The following is a 21,749-nucleotide window of genomic DNA, read 5'->3' on the forward strand; positions in this document are numbered from 1 at the left end:
GCACCGAGGCCTTCCGCCCCCAGTGCACCCCCGCCGGGGAGAGAGCTGGATGTTGGCGGTCAGCTAAGCTCCCGCATTGTCTCCTGCAAACCCAGCCAAACACCAGCTTGTCATGTGTCATAGACTTTCGTGGAGAGTCAGACTCTCAGATGTCAAGTCCGCAAACATCCAGTGCCTCCTGTGGCAGAGGCAGGAAGCTGTAAATCATCTAGGAAGGTGGAAGTGGGCACAGGTGGGCGATGCCGTTGGCATCATGTCTTACAGAGACTGGCTTCAGAGGAACGTCTCAAAACTGTCACTGAGCTTGCCATCCGCTAAAGAGTTTTCACAGTCGTTTAGAACTCTATTTCATTTGATGTCACCGGCAATCCTGTGGAGTATTTTGATGATTTTCATTTGACAGTGTTTAGCAATTCCAAACAATGGCAGTGACAAGATACCGCCCCACCACCTTAGTGTTCCACGCTTCCTTCTGAGGCAGAACCACAGCTCCAAGCCTGCAGGAAGCAGCCCCAGGGGAGAAATGCACATGCCGGCCGAGTCCTGGCTGCTTCTGCTAACGCCACCTCACCCACCTCCTGGAGGTCTCTGCAGCAGCAGCCAACCAGGAAAAAATGGGTTTGTGTGCAAAATCCCCACTCGGGAAGCACCCCCAACAATAGCTTTGAGGCTTCCAGCACCGTCTATGGCTACTGTCAGCTCTCAACTCCGGCTCAGGCTACCGCTCAGACGTCCTTCTCCAGGCAATGATTCAGGTGCCCTTGCAGGAGATAGAATTACAGCCTGGTGGTGGGAGGCACTGTCCAGGACACCTTGTCCAGGTGCCTCCTGGGAACGGGTCCTCTCTGCCACATCCTGACCATGTGGCCTGCAAGCCTGTCGGAGTGGGAAATGCAGGAACTCTATGACAGCCCTTCTGCCTGGACTTTGACCATCAGAAAATTCTCCCATGGTCTCAAGTAGAAACTCTTTCTCCTCGGTCCTGGTTCTAACCCTTTGGGCTCATACAAGCAAGTCTGATCCATCTTCCCCACTGAAACATGCTCAAAAGCAGCTCCCTCATTGCCCTCACCATGCTGGCCCCTGAGTGCACGTTTCTCTTTTCCAGGCTAAAGCATCACAGCAGAGGCCCCCACCGTGCTGGCCCCTGAGTGCATCCCAGAGGCACAAGCCTGGCCTTCCCCGAAGGCAGGACCAGAGCTTGATTTAGATGTGGTTTCCTCTGTGCCGGCCACTGATGCCCTAGTAACACAAACCATCTTCCAGGTGTAGGCTATTACCATCCCCATGGAGAGCGGGGAAGCCCGGGCTGCCCAGCCGAGGTGCATGCAGCCTGGCTGTGGAGTCAGCTCCTAAGCCCCGCGCCCCAGGCTGGGTGCAGCCAGCCCTCCCGACCTGGCATTCCTGGCAACCATGTCTCAAAGCTGCCAACCTGTGTCCCCTCCTTGGGAAGGCAGAGCAGTGACTAGAGGGTGTGGCTGTCTTGCAGAAATCTCCTTCAGAGTGTGGATGTGCGGGGGCAGCCTGGAGATCGTCCCCTGCAGCCGCGTGGGCCATGTCTTCCGCAAGAAGCACCCGTATGTCTTCCCGGATGGAAACGCCAACACGTATATAAAGTAAGCTTGCATCCGAGTGGCTCCGTGGGGGCGGCAGCGGCTGAGGGCTTTTCTGGTGATGGGTTGTGACTGTCCCAGGTTCTCTGGCAGATTGCCTGAGTTTTCTGGATGGACAGGAGCTGCAGGTCAGGGGCACTGGGCCGCTGCCCAGGCAGGAGACATCAGGCCTGCCCATCCAGCTTTAGGCTGTAGGCCCAGGCTCGTCTCTTCTCCACTGTTGACTCCCCCCAGGCTTGTCAAGGCCCCGTGGGCTCTTGGGACCTTCAGGTCACTGGCAGTGCAGGGCTCAGGGCTCTGGGAATTTGGGGTTGTTTGGTGTGGGGAAGGGCAGCTGCTTTGCCCCTGAGTTCTAGAGGAACTGCCTCTCCCACCTTCAGGCTTGGTCACCAGGGGAAAGGCCCTTGAGAAGATTCGGGAATGCTGAGACACAAGTGGATACAACCCCCGTGCAAGCGCCAGGGCCCTGCAGGTGCTCAGAAGGAGCCAACCTGGGGTGGGCTCTATGGCCCTGAGCTCCTTTCCTGGGGCTTGTCATCTCCCGCCCAAGGACAGGACGAAGATCCCGGGGTCTCAGTGACCGTGACCGGGTGGTGCGCACTCGCCTATTCCCGCTCCCTCCTTCCACGCACCTTCTCCTTTGCGAGATTTCTTCTCCTTCAACCTTTCTGCTCTCTTTTTGAATGAATTCCTTCCCTCCCTCATCTTTTTCTCCAGCTTCTTCTCCCCTTCTCCTGAATGCTCTTGTCTTTTATCATCCAACAGCTTCACTCACCCATTTACTCTCCTTTTGCCTCTTTTTTTCTCTTATTTGGTACATTTTGTGTGTGGGGGAGGGGGGAGCCAAGCAACTCTTTGGGTGTTTTGCTTCCTCTGGCTGTGTTCTCATCTGGGCTCTTCCGTCCTCAGTTTCTCACACGGATGGACAGGTGTGGGCTGGACAGGTATGGGGATGGACAGGTGTGGGGTGGACAGGTGTGGGAGAGCCCTGGGCAGGGTGAGGCAGCGAAAACCCAGCCAAGAGGGACGGGGAACAAAAGTGGAACTGCCTGGGCTCAGGGTTTTTAAAGGGACAGGTGACACCTGGGATAGGAAAGCAGTGGAGCTGTGATGTGGAATGGGACCAGCCTGGGGGTGGGAGGGGCAGAGGCTGGGGCTCCAGAACATTCCTTGTGTTGGAGACTCGGCTCTGGCAGCCAGCAGGCATGCTGCATTCCACTGGGGGTAATTCGGAGGGGAAGGAAGCATGGGGCAGTGCCTCCTCAGCAACTTCTGGCTTGCTGATGGTTAGGCCAGTGGGAGGAGCCGGCAGGGCCCCACTGGCTGCCTTCTGTGCCCCAGGAACTGAGCTTCGTGTGCATAACTGATTCCAGGCCCAGTGGTTTGAAAGGCAGCCAGCAGGGACGGGGAACAAAGGTAGAGCTGCCTGGGCTCTGGGTTTTTCAATGCCTCTGCTCCACACTGAAATCTGGAGGAGTGCGCCCTCCAGAGGGGCAGGCACTGGGGCCTCAGCAGGTGCTGCTCCCCCTTGCTCCTCTGGCCTCTGATTATTTCCCACGGCTTCTCGCCAGGCTTTCCTAGCACCCCTGACCTTTAGGGTCAGACTCTGAGCAAATAGCTGATTTTTTTTTTTTTTTAAACTTAAAGAGTCATTGCAAACGTCTGTCTGACCGAGCTGGCTTGATCCCTTAATTCTTTACACCTGCCCCAAGCTATTCACACGACCTCTGGGAAGCCGTGTGTGGGTGACTGGTCTTGCCTTTGGGAGCTGGGCCCTGGCTAAAGGAAGAGAGCCCTGGAGTAGCAGCCCTCAGGTGGCCGGAGGAGAGACATAACATTCTTTCCTCTTGAAGTGGCACCAAAGAGCTGCACCAGGTTTTCCTGGCCCCTTTCCCCTGTGTTCTCTTGAGAGCCATTGAAGCTTAGATTCTGGTGTAATTTCTCTGGTCTGCACCTTTGGGAAAGAGTATGTCATGACTACTAAAGTCCTGGGTCTTGGGGTAAAGGCCCCTTGGGAGATGGGTGGGTGATGCAGGGCTCAGCACCCGGGGGAGGGGGGGGGCGGGAGCACTGTTACTGGACCACAGTGGCCCCTACCTGGGTGACACTGCCCTCTTGCCATCTGTGTGTGTATTTACCTGGATATGCCCCAGGTCCTCTCAGACGGCCCCTCCCTGACACTCCCTGTCTCTCTAGGAATACCAAGCGGACAGCCGAAGTGTGGATGGACGAATACAAGCAGTACTATTACGCTTCCCGGCCATTCGCCCTGGAGAGGCCCTTTGGAAAGTAAGTGGCCTTCCTGGTTGATCTGTGCAGAGTCAAGTTCACAGGCCAGGTGTGAGCGGACTCCGACAGGCCTGTGTGCTTAGCTGGTCGCCAGGCTGGGGCTGTTCTCCCCTTGTGTCCCTTCTTGCTCCAGGCCACTTCCAGGTACAGGGCCTTGGGCCACTCTTGCGGGATGACCATCTGGTCCCCTGGATCACCTCCTCAGTAGGCCGAGCTATGCATTGTGCAGTGACTTTTTACAGAGAGGTGGGATGCTGAGCTATCAGCCCTGCTCCCTCACGGTTGGAGCTCCTTCCTCCTCATTCTCAGCCACCCGAGTCTAAACTCTCCTCCTTCCCAGGAGGAGCAGCCCCTCAGATCACCCCAAGAGCAGGGCTCCAGCTTCCTGGGGGTAGAGGAGGACAGGGAGAGGAATTAAGTGCCAGACTCCATTCCAGAAGACAGCTAGTTCCTCCTCCGCAAACTAAGAAATGGGTATAATATTTTTTTCCTGTCCCCTTGCCATCTCTAGGGCTACTCCCACGGCATATGGAGGTCCCCAGGCTAGGGGTCTAATCGGAGCTGTAGCTACCGGCCCACGCCACAGCCACAGCCACGCGGGATCCGAGCCAAGTCTGCAACCCACACCACAGCTCACAGCAAAGCCCCATCCTTAACCCACCGAGCAGAGCCAGGGATCGAACCCTTAACCTCATGGTTCCCAGTTGGATTCATCAACCACTGAGCCACGATGGGAACTCCAGAAATGGGTATAATTACCCCTGCTTTACAGCTGAGGAGACTGAGGCTTCTACAGGTTAAGGTGCTTGTCCCAGATCATGCCATTAGAGGAGGAGGCAGAGACTCAAACCGCACCTGTCTGGTTCCAAAATTCTCTGATGGTGCCTTTTCCTACTCAGCTGATTTGAGTAGAGAATAGTGGCAACCTCATTGATGCTGTCATTCGCCTTTTGGTGGGGGCAACTCATGGCTTTTTGTCATCCAATGTCCCTCAGTCATGCTGAAGCTGTTGAGCAGATGGGATTTTTGCAGCCTACACCCCATGGGTCGAGCCCCTCACTGCTCAGGAGGATGAAATCAGATCCCGCCAAAGTGATCCGCATTTCTGAAACCATAGACCCACCCTGTCCCTCCACCTCTACTCAAGCCTCCCGAGGCCTTTATTCTGAGTCCTCAGCTAACTTCCGGTCCATTGGCCACATCCATCCGCTCCTCCTTCCTTTGCTGCCTTCCCTCTCCAGGGCAGGTTCCTCTGTCTTGCTGGAAAGATGTGGTCCTCAGGTCTCTTGTCCTGTTGGGCATCTGTCAATACTCCCAGGCAGAGTTCTCTCAGCCCTGGATGAACCTGACTTTGTACCTTTTCCGCCTCTGCACACAGGCTGCTGAGTGGTTCTGGGATGCCCAGCCAGTGCTGCTAACACTCTGTGACCATCAGTCTCAGGGAGTTCCTCCGGAGGCCTCTTGTCCTGCCACCTTGTCTGGCCAGCACTGTCCCTCAGTCTCCATGTGTACCTTTTCCACCCTCCCTAGTCACTGAGTCTACCCCCTCCTTTCACCTGAGTTATAGGTGGAAAAGCACCAGCTTCCCAAGACAAACCAACCTGTGTCTGCACCATCCTTGTGTCTCTTTCATCTCGATGGGCAAGGCACACCTCCTGCAGTGTCAGGCCAGCCCTCTGCCTTTTCTCCAGATGCACCCTTCACTCCTACATTCATTCATAAATCAACAGTTATCGAGTTCTTACTGCCTGGACTCATCTCCTCCTGCCTCTTGGCTTCTCAAACTTTAATGTGCACACAGATCTCCTGAGCATCTTGTGAAAGTGTAGATGCTGGTTCAGTAGGTCTGCCTTTCTATTAAGCTCCCAGGTGATGCTAGGCTGCTGGGCTGAGGACCTTAACTCCAGAAGCAAGATCCCAGGGTGCTGGTTCCCAAACTGTCTGCACATCGAAATATCCTGGGGGAGCTTCAAAAATGACTGTGCTTATGCTCCACTCCCAGAGCGTGGATTTAGTCTGGGCTGTGGCCTGGGCTGTAGAATTTGTTCAAAGTGCCCCCCCCCAACCCAGCAGGTGATTCTAATGTGCAGATGGTGTGGGAGCTACTATTCTGAGGGGCTTTGCCCTCCATGTGCCTTCACTCTCCCCCATTCTCATTGCATGGCTCTCATTAGCATTTAAATGTATTATTCAGTGCCTTACATATTTTTTTTAAGTAAAAAAGGAAGAGAAGGAAGGAAAACAAACTACAGAATTCTCCCTCAATCCAGCATTGCTCATCACCACACTTGCCTTCTGCTCCTTCAGAGCCACACTTCAGGAAGAACCGCCTGCAGTGCTGTCTGCACCCACCCCACTCTCCTGACTGTGATCTGAGGCTGTGCCCCCCATCCCCTGTGATCACTCCCACCTGCCCCCCCCCAAGACCTCCTGGGACCCTTGACCTTCCTCCGTGTTACCCTGTTGAAGTTGGTCTTCTCCCACCCGGCCCCCTTCAGGTGCATTTCTGACCTCAGTTTCCAGAGCTGCAGTCTGGGCTCTTGTCCTACAGTGCAGACTGCACTCTCTCAGCCCCCTTTGCAGGCTCAGGCTCCTTGCCCCACCCCTTACATGTTTTTCTTCTGTAAAGATCTGTTGTCAGCCCTCTTCTTAGACCACATTCTCCTTGGCCACACGGTGTCGCCAGCCCTCGCATCTCCATCCCTATCCTGCATCTCCTTTGAGCTCATCCCTCTGTCCCTCTGGACATCCCTGCCCGGATGCCTCCCAGGCTCCTCCAGCTCAACAAGTCCTAACTGAACTCATCTTCTTTGCTCTAAGCTTGCTCTTAATGCCATTTTTCCCAGGCAAGCAATGCCCGTCCTTGCATCTTGTTGTCCGAGCCAGAAATGTGAGTGTCAACCTTGACCTTTCACCCCCTGTCTCCTCCCACATCTAAGCAGTCACCAAGTCCCGGAGATCCTGCCTCATCCATGCGCTGAACATCTGGGTTCTTGCAAATACTGACCATTTAGCCTCTCTCAAATGACATCATTCCTATCCTCATATTGCTTAGTGCTGATGAAGATATGGGGTGAGTGCTATACAAGAAGCCCCAGTGCCGTGAGCGCTCCATCCAGTCTTTGGGATGGAGGGAGGCAGGGCTGGACAGAACAGGGAAGGACCAGGTGTAAATGGAACTTGGGCAGTGCTGGTGGTGCAGTGGGGAAAAGTGGAGGGACTTGAGCCTGTCCCTTCTCTCCTTCCAACCCCCACTTCCCTGCCAGGAAGCATGATCAGCATCTGGGTTTCTACAGCCGCCTCCTAACTTCTCTCCCAGCTTTGCCCGTCAGACCCATTCAGCATCAGTAACATGTTCTTAAAGGGCTTGCACTGCCATACTCTGCTCTGCTTAGAACCCACCCAAGGCATCCCATTGCCCTTAAAGTCAAAGCCCCTTCCCAGCATTTCCCAAGACCTTTTGTGGTCTGCAGCTTCATCTTTCCTCCCACCCACCACCCTTCTCCCATCCCCCACACCCATACATTCGCACACATATTCTAGCTCCTGCCCTGCCAACAGAACCCTTCTGCCTCACAGGCACGCGTCCCCCTTTGCTATTCCCTTGCCACTCCAGGGGCCCCTCTTCACCCACTTTCTGGTTTGTCTAGACAACATCCACTTTCCAGGCAGACATCAGCTTCCACTTTATCACTGGACCACCACCGACCTGACAAGCAAGGGACCGACCACCTCTGAGGGTGGTCACATCAGGTTGTCAGCACCTGGTTCATCCCCCATCCCTCTTGCTCAAAAGCTCACCATCACATCCAACCCTGGGCTCCGTGCCTGGTGGATCGTAGGTACTCAGTACATAGGTGATGAACGTGCCCGAAGCCCCAGAACTGGCTAAGGAAGAGGATTCTTTGAGGCGGCAGTGGTCAGGGGCGGGGGTGATATTTCAACAGCAGAATCCAGAGAGAGATTCCTAAGTAGACCCAGAGCCCCGGCGGTGAATTATTAACAACACGCTGAATGTTCTTGTAGCCTTGTTTTTAATGAAAAGTAAAAACACCCTCAAATTCTATTTTCAAGTAAAAGCACAAATCTTCGGTGTCATTACCGCACCATTGTGAGGTATGGCTAAGTGTTTTCATAGCTCTGTCTGGCGCTCCTGAAAGCTCTCTCAGTTAATCTCTCCAGCACCCTCTGGAGAGACGTGGGCGCAGAGCATGGGCACAGGCTGTGCTTTGCGCCTCCCAGCCTGAGCCCTGCTGCTGGTACCTGTCTCTGACACAGCTATGTTTTGTCTTTGTGTCTCCCCGCCCCCCATCGCCCCCAGCATCGAGAGCAGATTGGACCTGAGGAGGAACCTGCAGTGCCAGAGCTTCAAGTGGTACCTGGAGAATGTCTATCCAGAACTCAGGTACCTGAGCCTTTGCTACCTGCAGGGAGAGGCCCTTGACTATCTGAGTCTGGAGCAGGGACCGGCTGTGGCCATCTGGTTAGGGGTTTTTAAGGACATGGCTATCTTAAAAGAACAGCCATGGAAAGCACAGGGTTACAAGACTATCAGGATTCTGCAGTGTCCCCAGACCTAGGAGGGAAGTTACAAGATGGAGGTGCTTTAACGCATCCACCAGGCCAAGTGTTCTAGAGGTTGAGTCAGTCTGGGAATTTGGCAGTGACTTTTAAAAGAGGCTCTATCCCCAAATGGAAAAAATAAAGATCTTAACAAAAAAAAATTAAAAATTTAAAAAAAAAATAAAAAGAGGGCTCCCTTTTCAGTGAAACCAGAAGAAGGATTAATCACATCAGTAGCATAAGGGATTGAGGTTTCCCATAGCTGGGCTTCTTAGCTTCACAGCTGGGGTTTGTGCTCTGGGGCGTGACCTCAGGGCGTGGACACGCTGATTCGGCTCCAGGCTCTTGGGTCTTTCTCGAGGCCCTGTTCCTGGTGGCACCTCCCATAGGCCCAGAGCAGTACCAGTTAATGTAACACAGCCCAGGCCCCAAGGCCCCTGCCATTCTCCACTCACTGCCCGAGCTCTCCAGCTGCTGATGTTACCAGAGCAGTGGGTTTCATCCCCGCTGTGGCTTTTTTCTAGAATACCCAAGGACTCCTCCATCCAGAAGGGCAACATCCGACAGAGGCAGAAGTGCCTGGAGTCTCAAAAGCAAAAGGACCAAGAGATCTCCAACCTCAGGTTAAGCCCCTGTGTCAAGATCGAAGGCAAGGATGCAAAGTCCCAGGTAAAGTAGACGCCTGGGAGTACTTGAATGTGTGCGTGCCTGTGGCCTCTGTGTCCTGCTTGCACATGACATCAGGTGTCTAGATATACCCAGAGCTCAACAGCAGGGTAGAAGCACGGTCCCCCTTACTCTGGGACTGGGTTCACTCCACTAGGTTTCCAAATGCAGGGATTTGCTCTGAAAGATGTCTCACCAGGCAACTTAGCACCTATAGGAGATGACCATTAAATTAGCAGGAAGTTAACGAGTACATCATCAGTGTCCAAGATGCCAGCAGTAAATACGGGCTGGATCAGGCAGGGCAGGTAGCACAGCTACCTCGAGAACATGCGATGCCAACAGAAAAGCATGCTGCTGAGCGATGCTACCTCCAGGATGGGGTGCCCGTTGAGAGTCTCCGCGCTGATGTAGCCCAGACTTGGCGGTCGTCACATCAGATGTGGAACCGCCCCCCCCCCCATGATCCGCCGCCCCCAGCTCTGGGCAGGGCCCTTGATCATCCACGATCTGCCTTCAGGAGACCTGTGGCTCCACCTCTGCCATCTCCTGCTTCCCCCAGGTCTGGAGGGGCTATCATCCCCCTCTTTCCAGAAAGATTTCCTTGTTGCTTTAGTTGATTCATCAACACCAAGGGTCAGTGTCTCACCTCTGGGGATAGACCTCTTTTTATTTTTTTAAATTTTTAAAATTTTTTTTGTTAAGATTTTTATTTTTTCCACTTGGGGATAGAGTCTCTTTTAAAAGTCACTGCCAAATTCCAAGACTGACTCAACCTCTAGAACACTTGGCCTGGTGGATGCGTTAAAGCACCTCCATCTCGTAACTTCCCTCCTAGATCTGGGGACACTGCAGAATCCTGTTAGTCTTGTAACCCTGTGCTTTCCACACATTCTTTTTTCTTTGTGACTCCTCTCCTCCACTGTCATACTCTTATGGAGAACATTCACCAAGATTCTCAGTTCACTGTTCTTTTCTCCATGCTTCCAGCTTGGAGATTTTAATCCATGGAGATTTTATCCATGCTTCCAGCTTTGGCCACCTCCTCTGTTTCATTGCTTCACAAATTCCGTAGCTTCATCCATCCATGAATTTGGTCATTCAGTCTTTCAACAAACATCGATGTTCTTTGCTGACTGTGGAGATACACAGATGCAAGGCTAGGTTGCAGGCCTCCGGAGGTGGCCCCTTGAAGGATACACAAAGAAGCAAGTCAGCAGCCATTGTGATATTATCTCTGTCCTGGATAGAGTTTGGCCCACGGTGCTAGAGAAGTGCACAGAGATGGTATCCAGCTTAGGTACAAGGATTGGGGAAGCCTTCCCCGGGGACCTGAATGGGAGCTATGTCCTGAGATGAATGGGAATGGGCCAGGTCTGGAAGCGGAGAAACAGCAGGCTGGAAAATCCAGTGTGCACTGAGGCCTGGGGCCGGGAGGCAGGATGCCTTTAAAAGGCTGCAGGGAAACTGGTCAGAGGCGTGGAGTGGCGAGGGAGCAGCGAAGGCGAGGCTGGAGAGGAAGGAAGAGGCACATTGTGACTGAGGAGGTTGTTCTAGCCTCAGGGGTAGGAGGCTCTGAGACCCCAGGACACGGCTCCAGGATGGCAGGTTGACACCTAGACATCCCTCCCAGACTCTCCCTCTCAAACACTGGGCGATCAAGCGAGTCCACAGTCACGACAAAGGCTTCTGAAACTCCAGCCAAGTGAGCTCTGAGCACCTACCTGCTGGGCCCCCGGGCCATCTCGCCATTCCATTGATTCCCTCCGGGGGGCGCCTTCTCCTAATCTCCGGGGTTTCAGGCCTGTCCTTCTCCCAGGGCTCCTCTTTTTCCAGCATCCCCCATTCCCACAAGCCACATCCCTTCTGCCCTCAGAATAGCTGTTCTTGGCACCAGCACTCACTTCTTCACGCCAGATGAGTGGTCCTCAGGCTCAGCACTACTGGCCTCTGGGGCTGGATCACTTTTTGTGCTGGGGCCTGTCCGGCGGCACCCCTGGTGATGCAGCACTCCTGGTATCACCAGCTTCCAGGAGCACCCCCTCCATCCAGTCATGCCAAGCGAGCCTGTGGGCTTTACCAAATGCCCCTGAGGGACAGAACTGCCCTGCTTGGGAACCTCTGTGTTAGATGACGGCCGCGGCCTCAGTGACGTGCGATCAGCAAACCGCTGTTCCCCACCTCCACACAGCCTTCGATGGCTCCCTATTGTCTTCCCCGAGAACACACACTCTTAGCCCCGTGTATGAGACATTGCACCACCGGCCTCCAGCTTCCTGGGATTTTTCCAAGAAGGGTCTCTGTTCCAGCCAGACATGGGAGGGGCTGCCTGAGTTGGGTGGGCTAAAGGGAAAGGACGCACAGGTGTCAGTTCTGCTTCGGGCGTGCAGCCTGGCCGCAAAGGACACCATTTGCTCGGGTGGCGTTTTGTGAAATGTTTGAGTGGATAATACACACCCTTCTCTGAATCTGTGTGGGGGCCCTGCTTGTGAAGAATGGCAAACAGCCAGAAGGCTGTTGTCCCCCTTTCCCTGGGATAGGAGTTTGCCTCCTCTGTTTCTAGCAAAGCAGGGGTTTTTCTAGACTTGATGTAAGAGGGGGGAGCCACGGAACCTCCGGGTCTCAGGGAGGGGCCGCCAGTAGCCTGGCCCGGGGAGAGGTTGCCTGACTTTTATTTGACTGGGGGCATGGGTAATAGTATCTGTTGCAGCTGACATGCCAGTCAAGTGAGAAAGGGGAGGGGGAAAAAGCCGTCCTTTGTAGGAAACTCAGGTTTATCACTCACAGTCTTCAAGTGAGCAAAGAGTTCTTTCCTAGAAGATAGTGCCAAGCTGTCACTCGTCTCTGCTTTGGAGAGAACAGTTGAGTCTTTGTGGCAGCTGTGTGCACTGGGGACGTGGGAAGAGCACTCTGAGATGGGAAGAGAGTCAATTCCCTTCAACAGATGGTGCCTACCGGATGTCCACGGAGCCCCAGGCACCAGGCTGCGTCCCGGGTGCAAGGTGGGGTTACGCGGGGCTAGACACCGCCCTCTCCTGCGGGGGCCCATGGCCAGCAGCAGGCCTGGGACGCCTGCTCAAGTGTTCTGAACCCACTGATAGAAATCCACAGAGCCTTCCCAGCTAGAATCATCCTCCAAGTGCATGCATGTGTGTGTATGCGTGCGTGTGCATGTGGAGTACACACCCTTGCAGGAGTGACTGCCTCACCTCTCTCCCCCTCCGTGTCTGCTCCGCTTTCCTGTATGAACTGCCTGCCCTGCCTTCCTGCTTCCCAGCCTCTCCTGCCAATGTGTTCTGGCCACGAGGGGTTCTCTCCTCTTAACCCCACTCAGCCTCTTCTCCCCGTGGGGTCTCCCCGCTCATCCAGGTTTTGGCCCATCCAGAGGGGTCGCTCCCACCTCTCAGACCTCTTCGTGTGAATCCCTCACCTTGTCTCCTGCCCTCACGTCTCTGCCTCTGAGAGGCCGTATCAAGGCCGTGACATAAAAGCCCAATTAAGTAGGTGTTACTATTATCCTCATTTTGGAGAAGATGGAACGGAGGCCTGCAGAGATTGTTCCAGGTCAGATGCTCGTCAGTGAGGAACGCAAGATCTGCAAAATCTGGCCACCACACCACAGCTCTGCTGAGGCTGCCGCTGCTGCTGGATCCTGGCTGGTTCCAGGGCCCTTTTATTGAGGTATAGTATTTACACCCTCTCCCAGGGTGTAAATACTAAGATGATACATCACCTCCACCTCGACAGGAGAGAGCTGGCAAGAGAGTCTTCCTCTTGGCCAGTGGCCAATGCCAGCCCCCAGGAGAAGGAAGACTGAAGTCCCACCTCCTGTCAGGGGCTGAGGAGGGGGTGGACCAGAGAAGAGGCCCCTCCCCTGACACTCATGGGAATGGGGGACAGGGCGGGGGGGGGGTGGGGAGCAAGAGCGTGAAGGGTGGTGCATACTGCCCAGACCCCACCCCAGATCAGGGGACACAGCTTGGGGCTGTCCCCTTTTCCTCCCACCCCTCCTCTGTCCCCACTCTGAAATCCCAGCCTGCATCTCCTGCTTGGTTGCTCCCCTCTAAACAGTCCCCTCACGGACTTGTGCATCCCGAGTGTGTGCTGCTTTCTACTTCCAAGCTCTTAAAACGAGGCTAGGGCTTCTCAGTCTTGGGGCTATTGGCGTTATTACTGGATAATTCTTTGTTGCGAGGACCGCCCTGTGCCTCGTGGGGTGTGTAGCAGCATTCCTGGCCCCACCCACCAGGCACCAATAACACCCCCAACCTAGTGAGAATAGTCAAAAGATGGGAGTTCCCACAGTGGCACATTGGGTTGGGAATCCGATTGCAGCAGCTAGGGTCACTGTGGAGGCACGGGTTCGATCCCTGGCCCAACACAGTGGGTTGAAGGATCCAGCATGGCCGCAGCTGTGGCATAGGTCACAGTTGCAGCTTGGATGCAGTACCCCGCCTGAGAACTTGCATATGCTGTGAGTGCAGCCATTAAAAAAGTTCTCTTTAAATAGTCAAAAGATGTCTCCAGACACTGCCAAAGGCCCCCTGGGTGGCTAGGGGCAAAAGCATCCCAGCTGAGAAGTATAACCCTAAGCTGAGTGCTTCTGGCCTACAGGAGGTGGCTCTGGACCATTCTAAGATCAGTGCCTGTGCTTGGGCCCCAATTTAGCTCCATGCCTGCTGCCTTCAGTGCTTTCACTCCTTCAGTTGTCTGCATCTTTCCTGTCTGCTTGTCCATCCAGCACAGGGTAGAAGCCCCATGCTGAGTGCTGTAGCCAGATGGGCATTTACTCGGGAAAAGTCAATCACCCCACTGACAGCCCACTCTGGTCCCCACCCGCCCAGGCATCTTCCGAGGCCTCCTCTAAGCTCAGAAGGCCTTAAGACCGTCCGGCCTGGCCCATCCCTTCCCCATCATCAATACTGCTTTTCCAGGGCAGGAGCCATAGGGCTGGAGGGCCAGAAATGGACCCCTTGCCCTCCTCAGACCCTTACCAGCCTATCCCAGAAGGGGCCGGGCTGCCCACACTGCCTCCAGGATGGCCTCTGGGTGACCTTCCAGGGGTGTGGCCATGTCTGTGTGCATTGGGGGTGGGGGCTATGACTCTGCCAGTCCCTCCAGTGGAGCCATCCGTACTCACCAGTCGAGGCCAAGCCAGCCTGAGCCACCAGAGCTGCCTTCTTGAATTCAGTTCTGACTCCAAGAATCATTTAATGAACCCATTCATCACTGGCCATTCTCAGAAGCCTGACAGGCCACAGAATGGGAATCAGAAAACCTCTCCCTGCTTCCTGCCCCACCTGCTCCTGTGTTCTGCTCCCCACTCCTCTTGTCTCCTGCAGATGTAGCCATGGAGCTGTGTTCCTCTGGGGGAACAGTGAGGCTGAATTATTTCAATGCCAGTAAAACAGCAGCTAAGGGCAAGTCTACTCCGTGAAAGGACTTCGATCCCTGTCTGTGCTTGTGCATATTCTCCCTGGGGTGGGGGTGGGGGTGTCTCCATGTGGCTTCCTAAGCCCCCAGCCCCGGGGTACCATATGCATTCCTTCCCAGAAAGCACTTGTGGATGGGGTATCTTAGAGTCAAAAGGACCACTACCCATCCACCCACCCACTCCCACACCATTCCCAGTGTTTCTGGTCTTTGAAGCCCCTAGGACAGCCAGAAAGAAATGCCCAAATGGGAAATTCCAGAAATTGTGGTATATTTCTAAGTTTTTATGTTTTATCAGTTAATGCCTTTAACATAAAAAACACAAAGCCAGTGTATTGTTGTGATCATAAGATAATTACAGGGCTTATTTTTACAATGCTAATTCATGGTTCACTGCAAGCTGTGTGGTTGGGTAATAGGACAGAAGGATGAGCCTTATCTTTCGGTGACTGTGTGTTGAGCCTCATTTCTAGGCAATTCAGAGGTCTAATGCAAAGCCTGGGGCAAATGGCGCCTAGGCAGCCCTGCCCTTGAACCTGGGCCCTTCTCTCCCCTCCCCAAGGAATTTTCTGGGCCCACGCCCAGGACCTGCAACCACCTTCTGTGTCACACTTTAAATGTGATGGACCCAGAACCAACCACCCAAATGACCCGAGTCTGATTTCAGGGCCTGCATGGATCTCTCTGTCTTTCCTGGGTCTGTTCCAGAGGGTGGACCGTGTGCCAAGCGTAGACAGCTGAGCTCTCAGGGGACCATTTCCTGAGGAGTGACCAAGCAGGAGATGCAGGCTGGAAGCTCACAGCGGAGACAGAGGTGGGGTGGAAAGAAAAGAGGGGCAGCCCCAGGCTGGAAGCCAGTACCCCGCGAGTCCCTGGTCTAGGGTGGGATCCACGGTCCCATCAGTGTCGGGGGAGGGGCCTCCTCTCTGGTCTGCCCCCTCTCCAGCCCCCGACAGGGGGTATGACCTTGGTCTTCCTTCTCCTCGGGGCTGGCATTGGAAGACTCTCTTGCCAGCTCTCACCTGTTAAGGTGGAGGTGATGTATCGTTTTAATATTTACATCCTGGGAGAGGGGGCTTGGAGACGGACACCTTCTCCCGCGATTATACCTCAATAAAAGGGCCCCGGAACCAGCTGAGATTCCCGCGGCAACGGCAGCCAAGGCGGAGCTGATGGAGAGAGTACACAGGGGTTGCTTACAGGACCTGACTTAGGATAACCTCTTCAAGTCTCACCTTTGTCATCTGGGAAAGGGGATAATAACAATACCTACTTAATTGGAGTCTTGTGACGGTTATGGTAACGTGTGTGAAGTTCCCAGAACAGCGTCTGGCACATAGTCCATGCTGAGGAAATGGGAGCTGCCATTAGCTGTATCCTCACAGTTCTCGAGTCACCCCTGTGCACACGGGCACCTTCCCCTTTCAGCTTTCGCTGGAGGAAGGCAAATGGTCTGTGTAGGATGCTGGTGTTCAGAAGCCAGAGGAGTACTTTCCCTAATAGTGTAAAAGTTTCGAATAGATATAGAAATAGAACTTGGTGGAAAAGTACGAAGAACCCCTGTGTACCAATCCCCAGGCTTCAAGAATTCTCAACTCGCGGCCAGTCTTATTTTTTTTTTTTTTTTTGACTCGTTTTCTATCTATTCCCAAATATTTTCTGGTCCAGATCCTCTCCTGATTTGAAAAGGAACAGCAGAATCCATAGGCAGGACTGAGCCTTGGGGACCAGAGGCCCCATCCAGGTGTGAGGGACCAGGGAGGGTCCCGGATGAGAAGAGGCAGTGGTCGGTATCGAGGGGGTCCGGTGGGGACAGCAGAAGGGCCCGAGCCTGTGGGAGAAGAGGAGGGACATCCCAAGTACAGAAGGACCTTGGAGGTGTCGGCAGACGAGGAGAGGGGGGACCTGGGGCTGGGAGGTGGCTGCCAGGGGCTGGGGAAGGTGCGGTACCAGGGCCAGGTGGACACCACATCCCCTTACAGGGTACCTGGTCCTGGGTCAGGGGGTGGCTAGCTGAGGGGCCCTCACTTTGTTTCTGGGCCAAGGAGAAGCCTCTGCTTAGCAGCCTGGTGGGTCAGCTGGACAGTCAGGCGTCATGAAAGCAGAGGGGCACAGCTCTTAACACGGTCCTCTATGCATCTCTCCCAGGGGCATCTGACTCACAAATCTTCTTCGCCCCATGATGAAGGCAAAGGACAGGTGATATCCCTGTCCCCTTGGAACCTCTTGGAGGTTCACATGGGACATCTATTCTGCCAGCACATCTGCCCTCTGATCTAAGAGCAGGGCAGTGGCCCAGGCTGCTTCAGCCATTGGCTGTACTATGGTCTGTGGCACTTGGAGGCAGCATTCTTCATAACAAAGCTCACAGACACCCCTTTCCTTTTGCTTGTCCCTCCATCAGAACTCCGCTTGTCCATCTACTTTCTCAGCTTCTCTCTCTGCAGGAGCTCCCGGGCCAAGCCATCTGTTCTCCTGGAGCGCAGGAGTGTACGCGCCCTCTGCAGTGATTTCGTGTCTGACAGCTTCCCTCTTGCTCTTGGCTCCTCTTCCACCTCCTCCCTCGGACCCTTCCTCCTTCCCTTTGTCCCTCCGTCTTCCTCTTGTCATAATGCACCTGTTCTCAGGACACTCATTTAGACTCCTTTTCAAAGAAGGGACATTCTAAAGACAGCTGGGGGGTGACCTGCCAGGTAGCTGCTTGAAAAGTCAAGTGTGGGGAACAGACACCCGTCCAAACAGAGAAACTGGAGACCATACATCTCGGTCAGGGAGTCAGTCCCGCACCCAAGGCTCAGAAGTATTCCTCGTCTCCCAGAGGCGGCCTGGCGCCCCAGGCTGTCCCCTTTACAGGGCATGGGGACAGAGACTTCACTGCGGGGTGTGACCTAAGAGTCCCTGGCTCTTGAGTAACATTTTCCAAGGTGACCTGTTGACAGTCAGTTCCTGCCAGGACCCCCCAGTGCTTTGCACCAAGCTGTGCTAATTGTCGCCTGTGGGCACTGGCATATCCAGGGGTGGCTTCCAGGCATCCTGACATGACCCCTCCTGGCCTCTTCCTCTCCAGATCTGGGCCTTCACGTACACCCAGCAGATCCTCCAGGAGGAGCTCTGCCTGTCAGTTATTACCCTGTTCCCCGGCGCCCCAGTGGTTCTTGTGCTTTGCAAGAACGGAGATGACAGACAGGTAAGTGCTCAGCGCATCCATACCGGGACAAAGCCACCTGTGTGGCTCTATGTCTTGTGGGCAGGAAAAAAAGAGAAGCTGTAGAAGAGGTAGGTAGATAAGGAAGAGGTCCTTCTTAGGAGAGGGAGGGAGGGGCCTCTGACCCCACCTGCAGGGCCCACCACAGTGATCACCTGCCACCTGTTGACCTTGGCAGACCTCAGCTTGCATGAGTATCTTGTATTGCCCCTCCTTGCTCTGATGCCACCCCCAGATCCCAGAGCAGGAGGGAGAGTACGGGGACAGAACTTTCAGGACCACAAGGATGAGTAGGACTCGAACCTCTGCCTTCGGGGATCATGGGTTCTGGTAAGATGTCCAGCAAAGTCTAGTTCCTCTGATGGCAAGGTGTTGACACCACCAGTTTCTTGCCAACTGGGTCCTGGTGTTAGACCAAAATTCAGATACCCATTTTATGGTTCGCTGGCTGTGTGACCCTGGGCAGGTTATTGGACCTCTCTGAGCTCTGGTTTCCTCCTCTGTGAAATGAGGTAGATGATGATGAGAGCAATTAACTGAGATGGCCCATGGTAGCCTGCTCAGTGATGGCTCCCTAATACGCGTCCACCCCCTCCCTCCTTGTCACGCGAGGCGAGGTCTGGGAAGCAGCAGTATGTTACCCCCTCTCTGCTCGGGCCCCTCATGGGCTGAAACACTTCGGAGGAGCCTAGGCTTGCGTACCTGGTGCCACCCAGGAGCTCCCCAACCCCTCCTGCGTGGCCCCCTCCCAGCTCCTCTCCCGCTTCTTCCTGATGGTGCAGATGCCAGGCATGGGTCATTTCTTTAGCTGCCCCATGACTAAATCAGTTCACATTTTCTGGTCTGTTGCTTGGAAAGTTATGGCCTTCTAATGAGTTTTCCTAACAAACATATTGATTTTGCCTTTAATTCTTTTATCCAATAAAAAAAAAAAACAAACACCAATACCTGACAAAGCAGTTAGTTGCAGTTTTCTTCTTCCACGAGACCATGAAGTCAAGTCTCTGAATGACCCTAACTGTGTGGTGTAAACATTTCTGATTATGCTGGAATTCCCGATATTGTTGCTAAGACCCGAGGCCTCAGCCAGAGAATTCTGGTTCACCCTCTCCCCTCTCCATCTTCCCAGCAATGGACCAAGGCTGGTTCCCGAATCGAGCACATGGCATCCCACCTCTGCCTAGACACAGACATGTTCGGGGATGGCACCGAGAATGGCAGGGAAATTGTTGTCAACCCGTGCGAGTCCTCACTCATGAGCCAGCACTGGGACATGGTGAGCTCTTGAAGATGCGTGTCGGAACCAGCGGGGGCCGTGGCATGGAGCGTCCCCCATTGAGAAGCAGACTGAATATCTGGCTCCATGCAGCCTGCAACCACTCCAGATGCCCTGAAGCGGGAGGTGGAGCCAGAGCCCCCCCCGGGCAGGAGCGGCTGTCTCAGGGAGGATCAGGAGGAGACTGCAAGCCAAGAGGACTCAGAGATCCCACGCGTTGTCAGTGCTGTTAAGTTCCAGTCCTGGCCCCGTCTGCCCCCAAATGGTATCTGGAGACAGGGATCTGATGGGAAGGTTGATGTTCGTTGTTCCCTTTCTGACAAAAGAGGCCAGAGAGAAAAGCCTTCCTCGTTACTAGGCCAGGACTCAGTTGAGAGATGGAGAATGGAGGTAGTTTTCAAAACAAATAAAGGAACCTTTGACGTTTTGTCTGTTTCTCTCTCTCCCTCTCTCTCTCTCTCTCTCTTTCTCTCTCTCTTTTTCTTTTTAAGGCCACACCTGCAGCATGTGGAGGTTCCCAGGCTAAGGGTCAAAATGGAGCTGCAGCTTCCAGCCTACACCATAGCTCATGGCAACACCATATCCGAGCCACATCTGCAACCTGCACCACAGCTCACGGCAACGCTGGATCCTTAACCCAACTGAGTGAGGCCAGGGGTCAAACATGCATCCTCATGGATACTAGTCGGGTTCATTACTGCTGAGCCACAGTGGGAACTCCCATTGTCTTTGTATCGCTTAGTTTCCACATGTGAGTCTAATTTCTCCTTTGAGTTGAGGTGTGGTGCTGGGGTCTTGCGGCAGGTTGACAAAGAGGAGGACCGGGAGATGAGAACCTGTGCTCTGATCCTGAACTGCCACTGACAGGTTGTGTGACCTTCAGAAAGACTTGTAACCTCTCTGACCTTTCATTTCCTGTTATATCAGGTCGGGAAGCCGGAACCCAATGAGCAGTGGTTTTTACCCAGGATCACACTGTCTGTCTCATCTGGGGAAACAGTAGCTGTTCAGAAGCCCCAGGCACCGCCTGTGGAGATCCCACTGCAGAAGGACCAGGCTAGGGCCCCAGCTCCTCTCTGGTTGGAAGCACAGCCCGCGACATCTCTGTAGGGCCTGGTGGCTTTATAGTCTGCAGCCACTGGTGCAGGAGTTTCTTACTTTTAACAAATCCCCAGAATGCTCTGGGAATCGGGTACTATGCTTGCCCATTTTTAGTAACTAAGGTTTAAGATCATATGGTGTAAAATTCCCAAACTATTCTTGGCCGAGGTAAGTTCGCCACAAGCTGATTAGCGATGGTCTTAGCTGCCTATTGCTGAGTAATGAATGACCCAAAAGCTTAGCAGCCTAGAGCAACATGCATTTACAATCTCACTGTTTCTAAGGGGCACAGCGTCCATGGGTGCCCTGCTTCAGGGTGACTTTAAAAGCTGCCCTCGGGGCTGCCATGGTTGTTGGGAGGATTTGTGGCCTTGAAGGCGGTTGGCCAGAAGCTGCGCTCCGTTCCTTGCCACACAGGCCTCTCCAGCCTAGCATCCTGCTTCACCAGAGCAAGCGAGCCAGGAAGGCGAGCCAGGTGCCAGCCAGACGGGACCACAGTCCTTTCAGCCTGTCTCACGAGTTACCTCCCAGCACTCTTGCCACAGTCTATGCAAGAGAAGCAAGGCGCTGGGTCCAGACGCCCTCAAGGGGAGAGCCGGTGCCAGGAGGTGGGGAATTGGGAGCCACTTTGGAGTCTGTCTCCCATCTTCTACCCTAAGCAGGTGTACATCTCCCCTTCTTCCAGAAAGCCTTCAGTGATGGGCCTTTGTGCAAGCTCATCATCATAAAGCCCATCCATGTGGACCACGACAGACATGGAAAGCGAGGGCCCGGGTGTACAGAGCCAGCCTCTCCTCTGGTGGTTGGATTGGTTTATGCAGTCCTCCTTTTGTCTTCTTTAGGTATGATTTGGCTCTTTGGGGGACCGTTTCCCTCCCCACCCTGTGAAAGGAGAGGAGGCCAGAAGGCAGATAAGACATCTACAAAGATGTTCTGTTGGCTCCTCAAGCTGCATGTCCATGGGGTCGAAACCAGCCTTGCAGCTGGAACAGTGTTGCGCCAGCACCCTCTCCCCTAAGGCACAGAAACAGATACGTCACTGAAATAACTGAAGGAGGTGCTCCTCATCTGTGTCCTTGTCCCCCCCTCCCCCGTTTCTGTCCCCCTCTGGGCATTCCCTGGTGGTGGGCAAGCTGGCCTGTGCCTGGCATTAACCCACGCACCAGGCCAGGTGCATCAAGCTCTCAGTGAAAGCTTGACTAAATGGGTGATTGGAAAAACTCTTCCCTGTCCAAGAAGAAGTGACATCACCTACATTTTACCACCCCTCTAAAGTCACAGCGTAGGTGGCCTGAGCTCTCTCCTGAACACCCAAGGAAATGGCGAAACAGGAATGGAGGCCTCTGCCCCAGAAGGACAAACTTTTTTTTTCTTTTTTAATGTCAGCCGCTTTGATGTGGCAGAAAAGCTAATGCTCGGTTACTAGTGAGCCTGACCTCCGTCTTATTTGTGAAAGACCTTGGGGCAGTAACGCAGACTCTGTGAGGGATGCGGGGGTTCCTCTGCTAATGGAGATAACGAAGGTTCACGTATGAGCCGCAGGGAGTGCGCCTTAAAGCCTCCTTAGTAGAAAACAAGTCAAAACTGATGCAAACAAGTCAAA

The 21,749-nt window shown here is 54.1% G+C and overlaps 1 protein-coding gene across 1 annotated transcript in view; it reads left to right on the forward strand.

Moving 5' to 3' along the window:
• Positions 1–19,472, forward strand: part of GALNT14 (polypeptide N-acetylgalactosaminyltransferase 14) — a 211,388-nt gene extending 191,916 nt beyond the window's left edge. The window contains exons 10-15 of the mRNA XM_047779229.1: positions 1,490–1,616; positions 3,810–3,902; positions 8,224–8,307; positions 8,990–9,134; positions 17,632–17,751; positions 18,899–19,472. Of these exons, the coding sequence (XP_047635185.1) occupies positions 1,490–1,616; positions 3,810–3,902; positions 8,224–8,307; positions 8,990–9,134; positions 17,632–17,751; positions 18,899–19,057 (728 nt within the window). The 3' untranslated portion in view covers positions 19,058–19,472. The remainder of the gene's footprint in view (positions 1–1,489; positions 1,617–3,809; positions 3,903–8,223; positions 8,308–8,989; positions 9,135–17,631; positions 17,752–18,898) is intronic.
• The last annotated feature ends 2,277 nt before the right edge of the window (positions 19,473–21,749 follow it).

Source organism: Phacochoerus africanus, chromosome 5 (assembly GCF_016906955.1).
Source record: "Phacochoerus africanus isolate WHEZ1 chromosome 5, ROS_Pafr_v1, whole genome shotgun sequence".
NCBI lineage: Eukaryota > Metazoa > Chordata > Mammalia > Artiodactyla > Suidae > Phacochoerus > Phacochoerus africanus.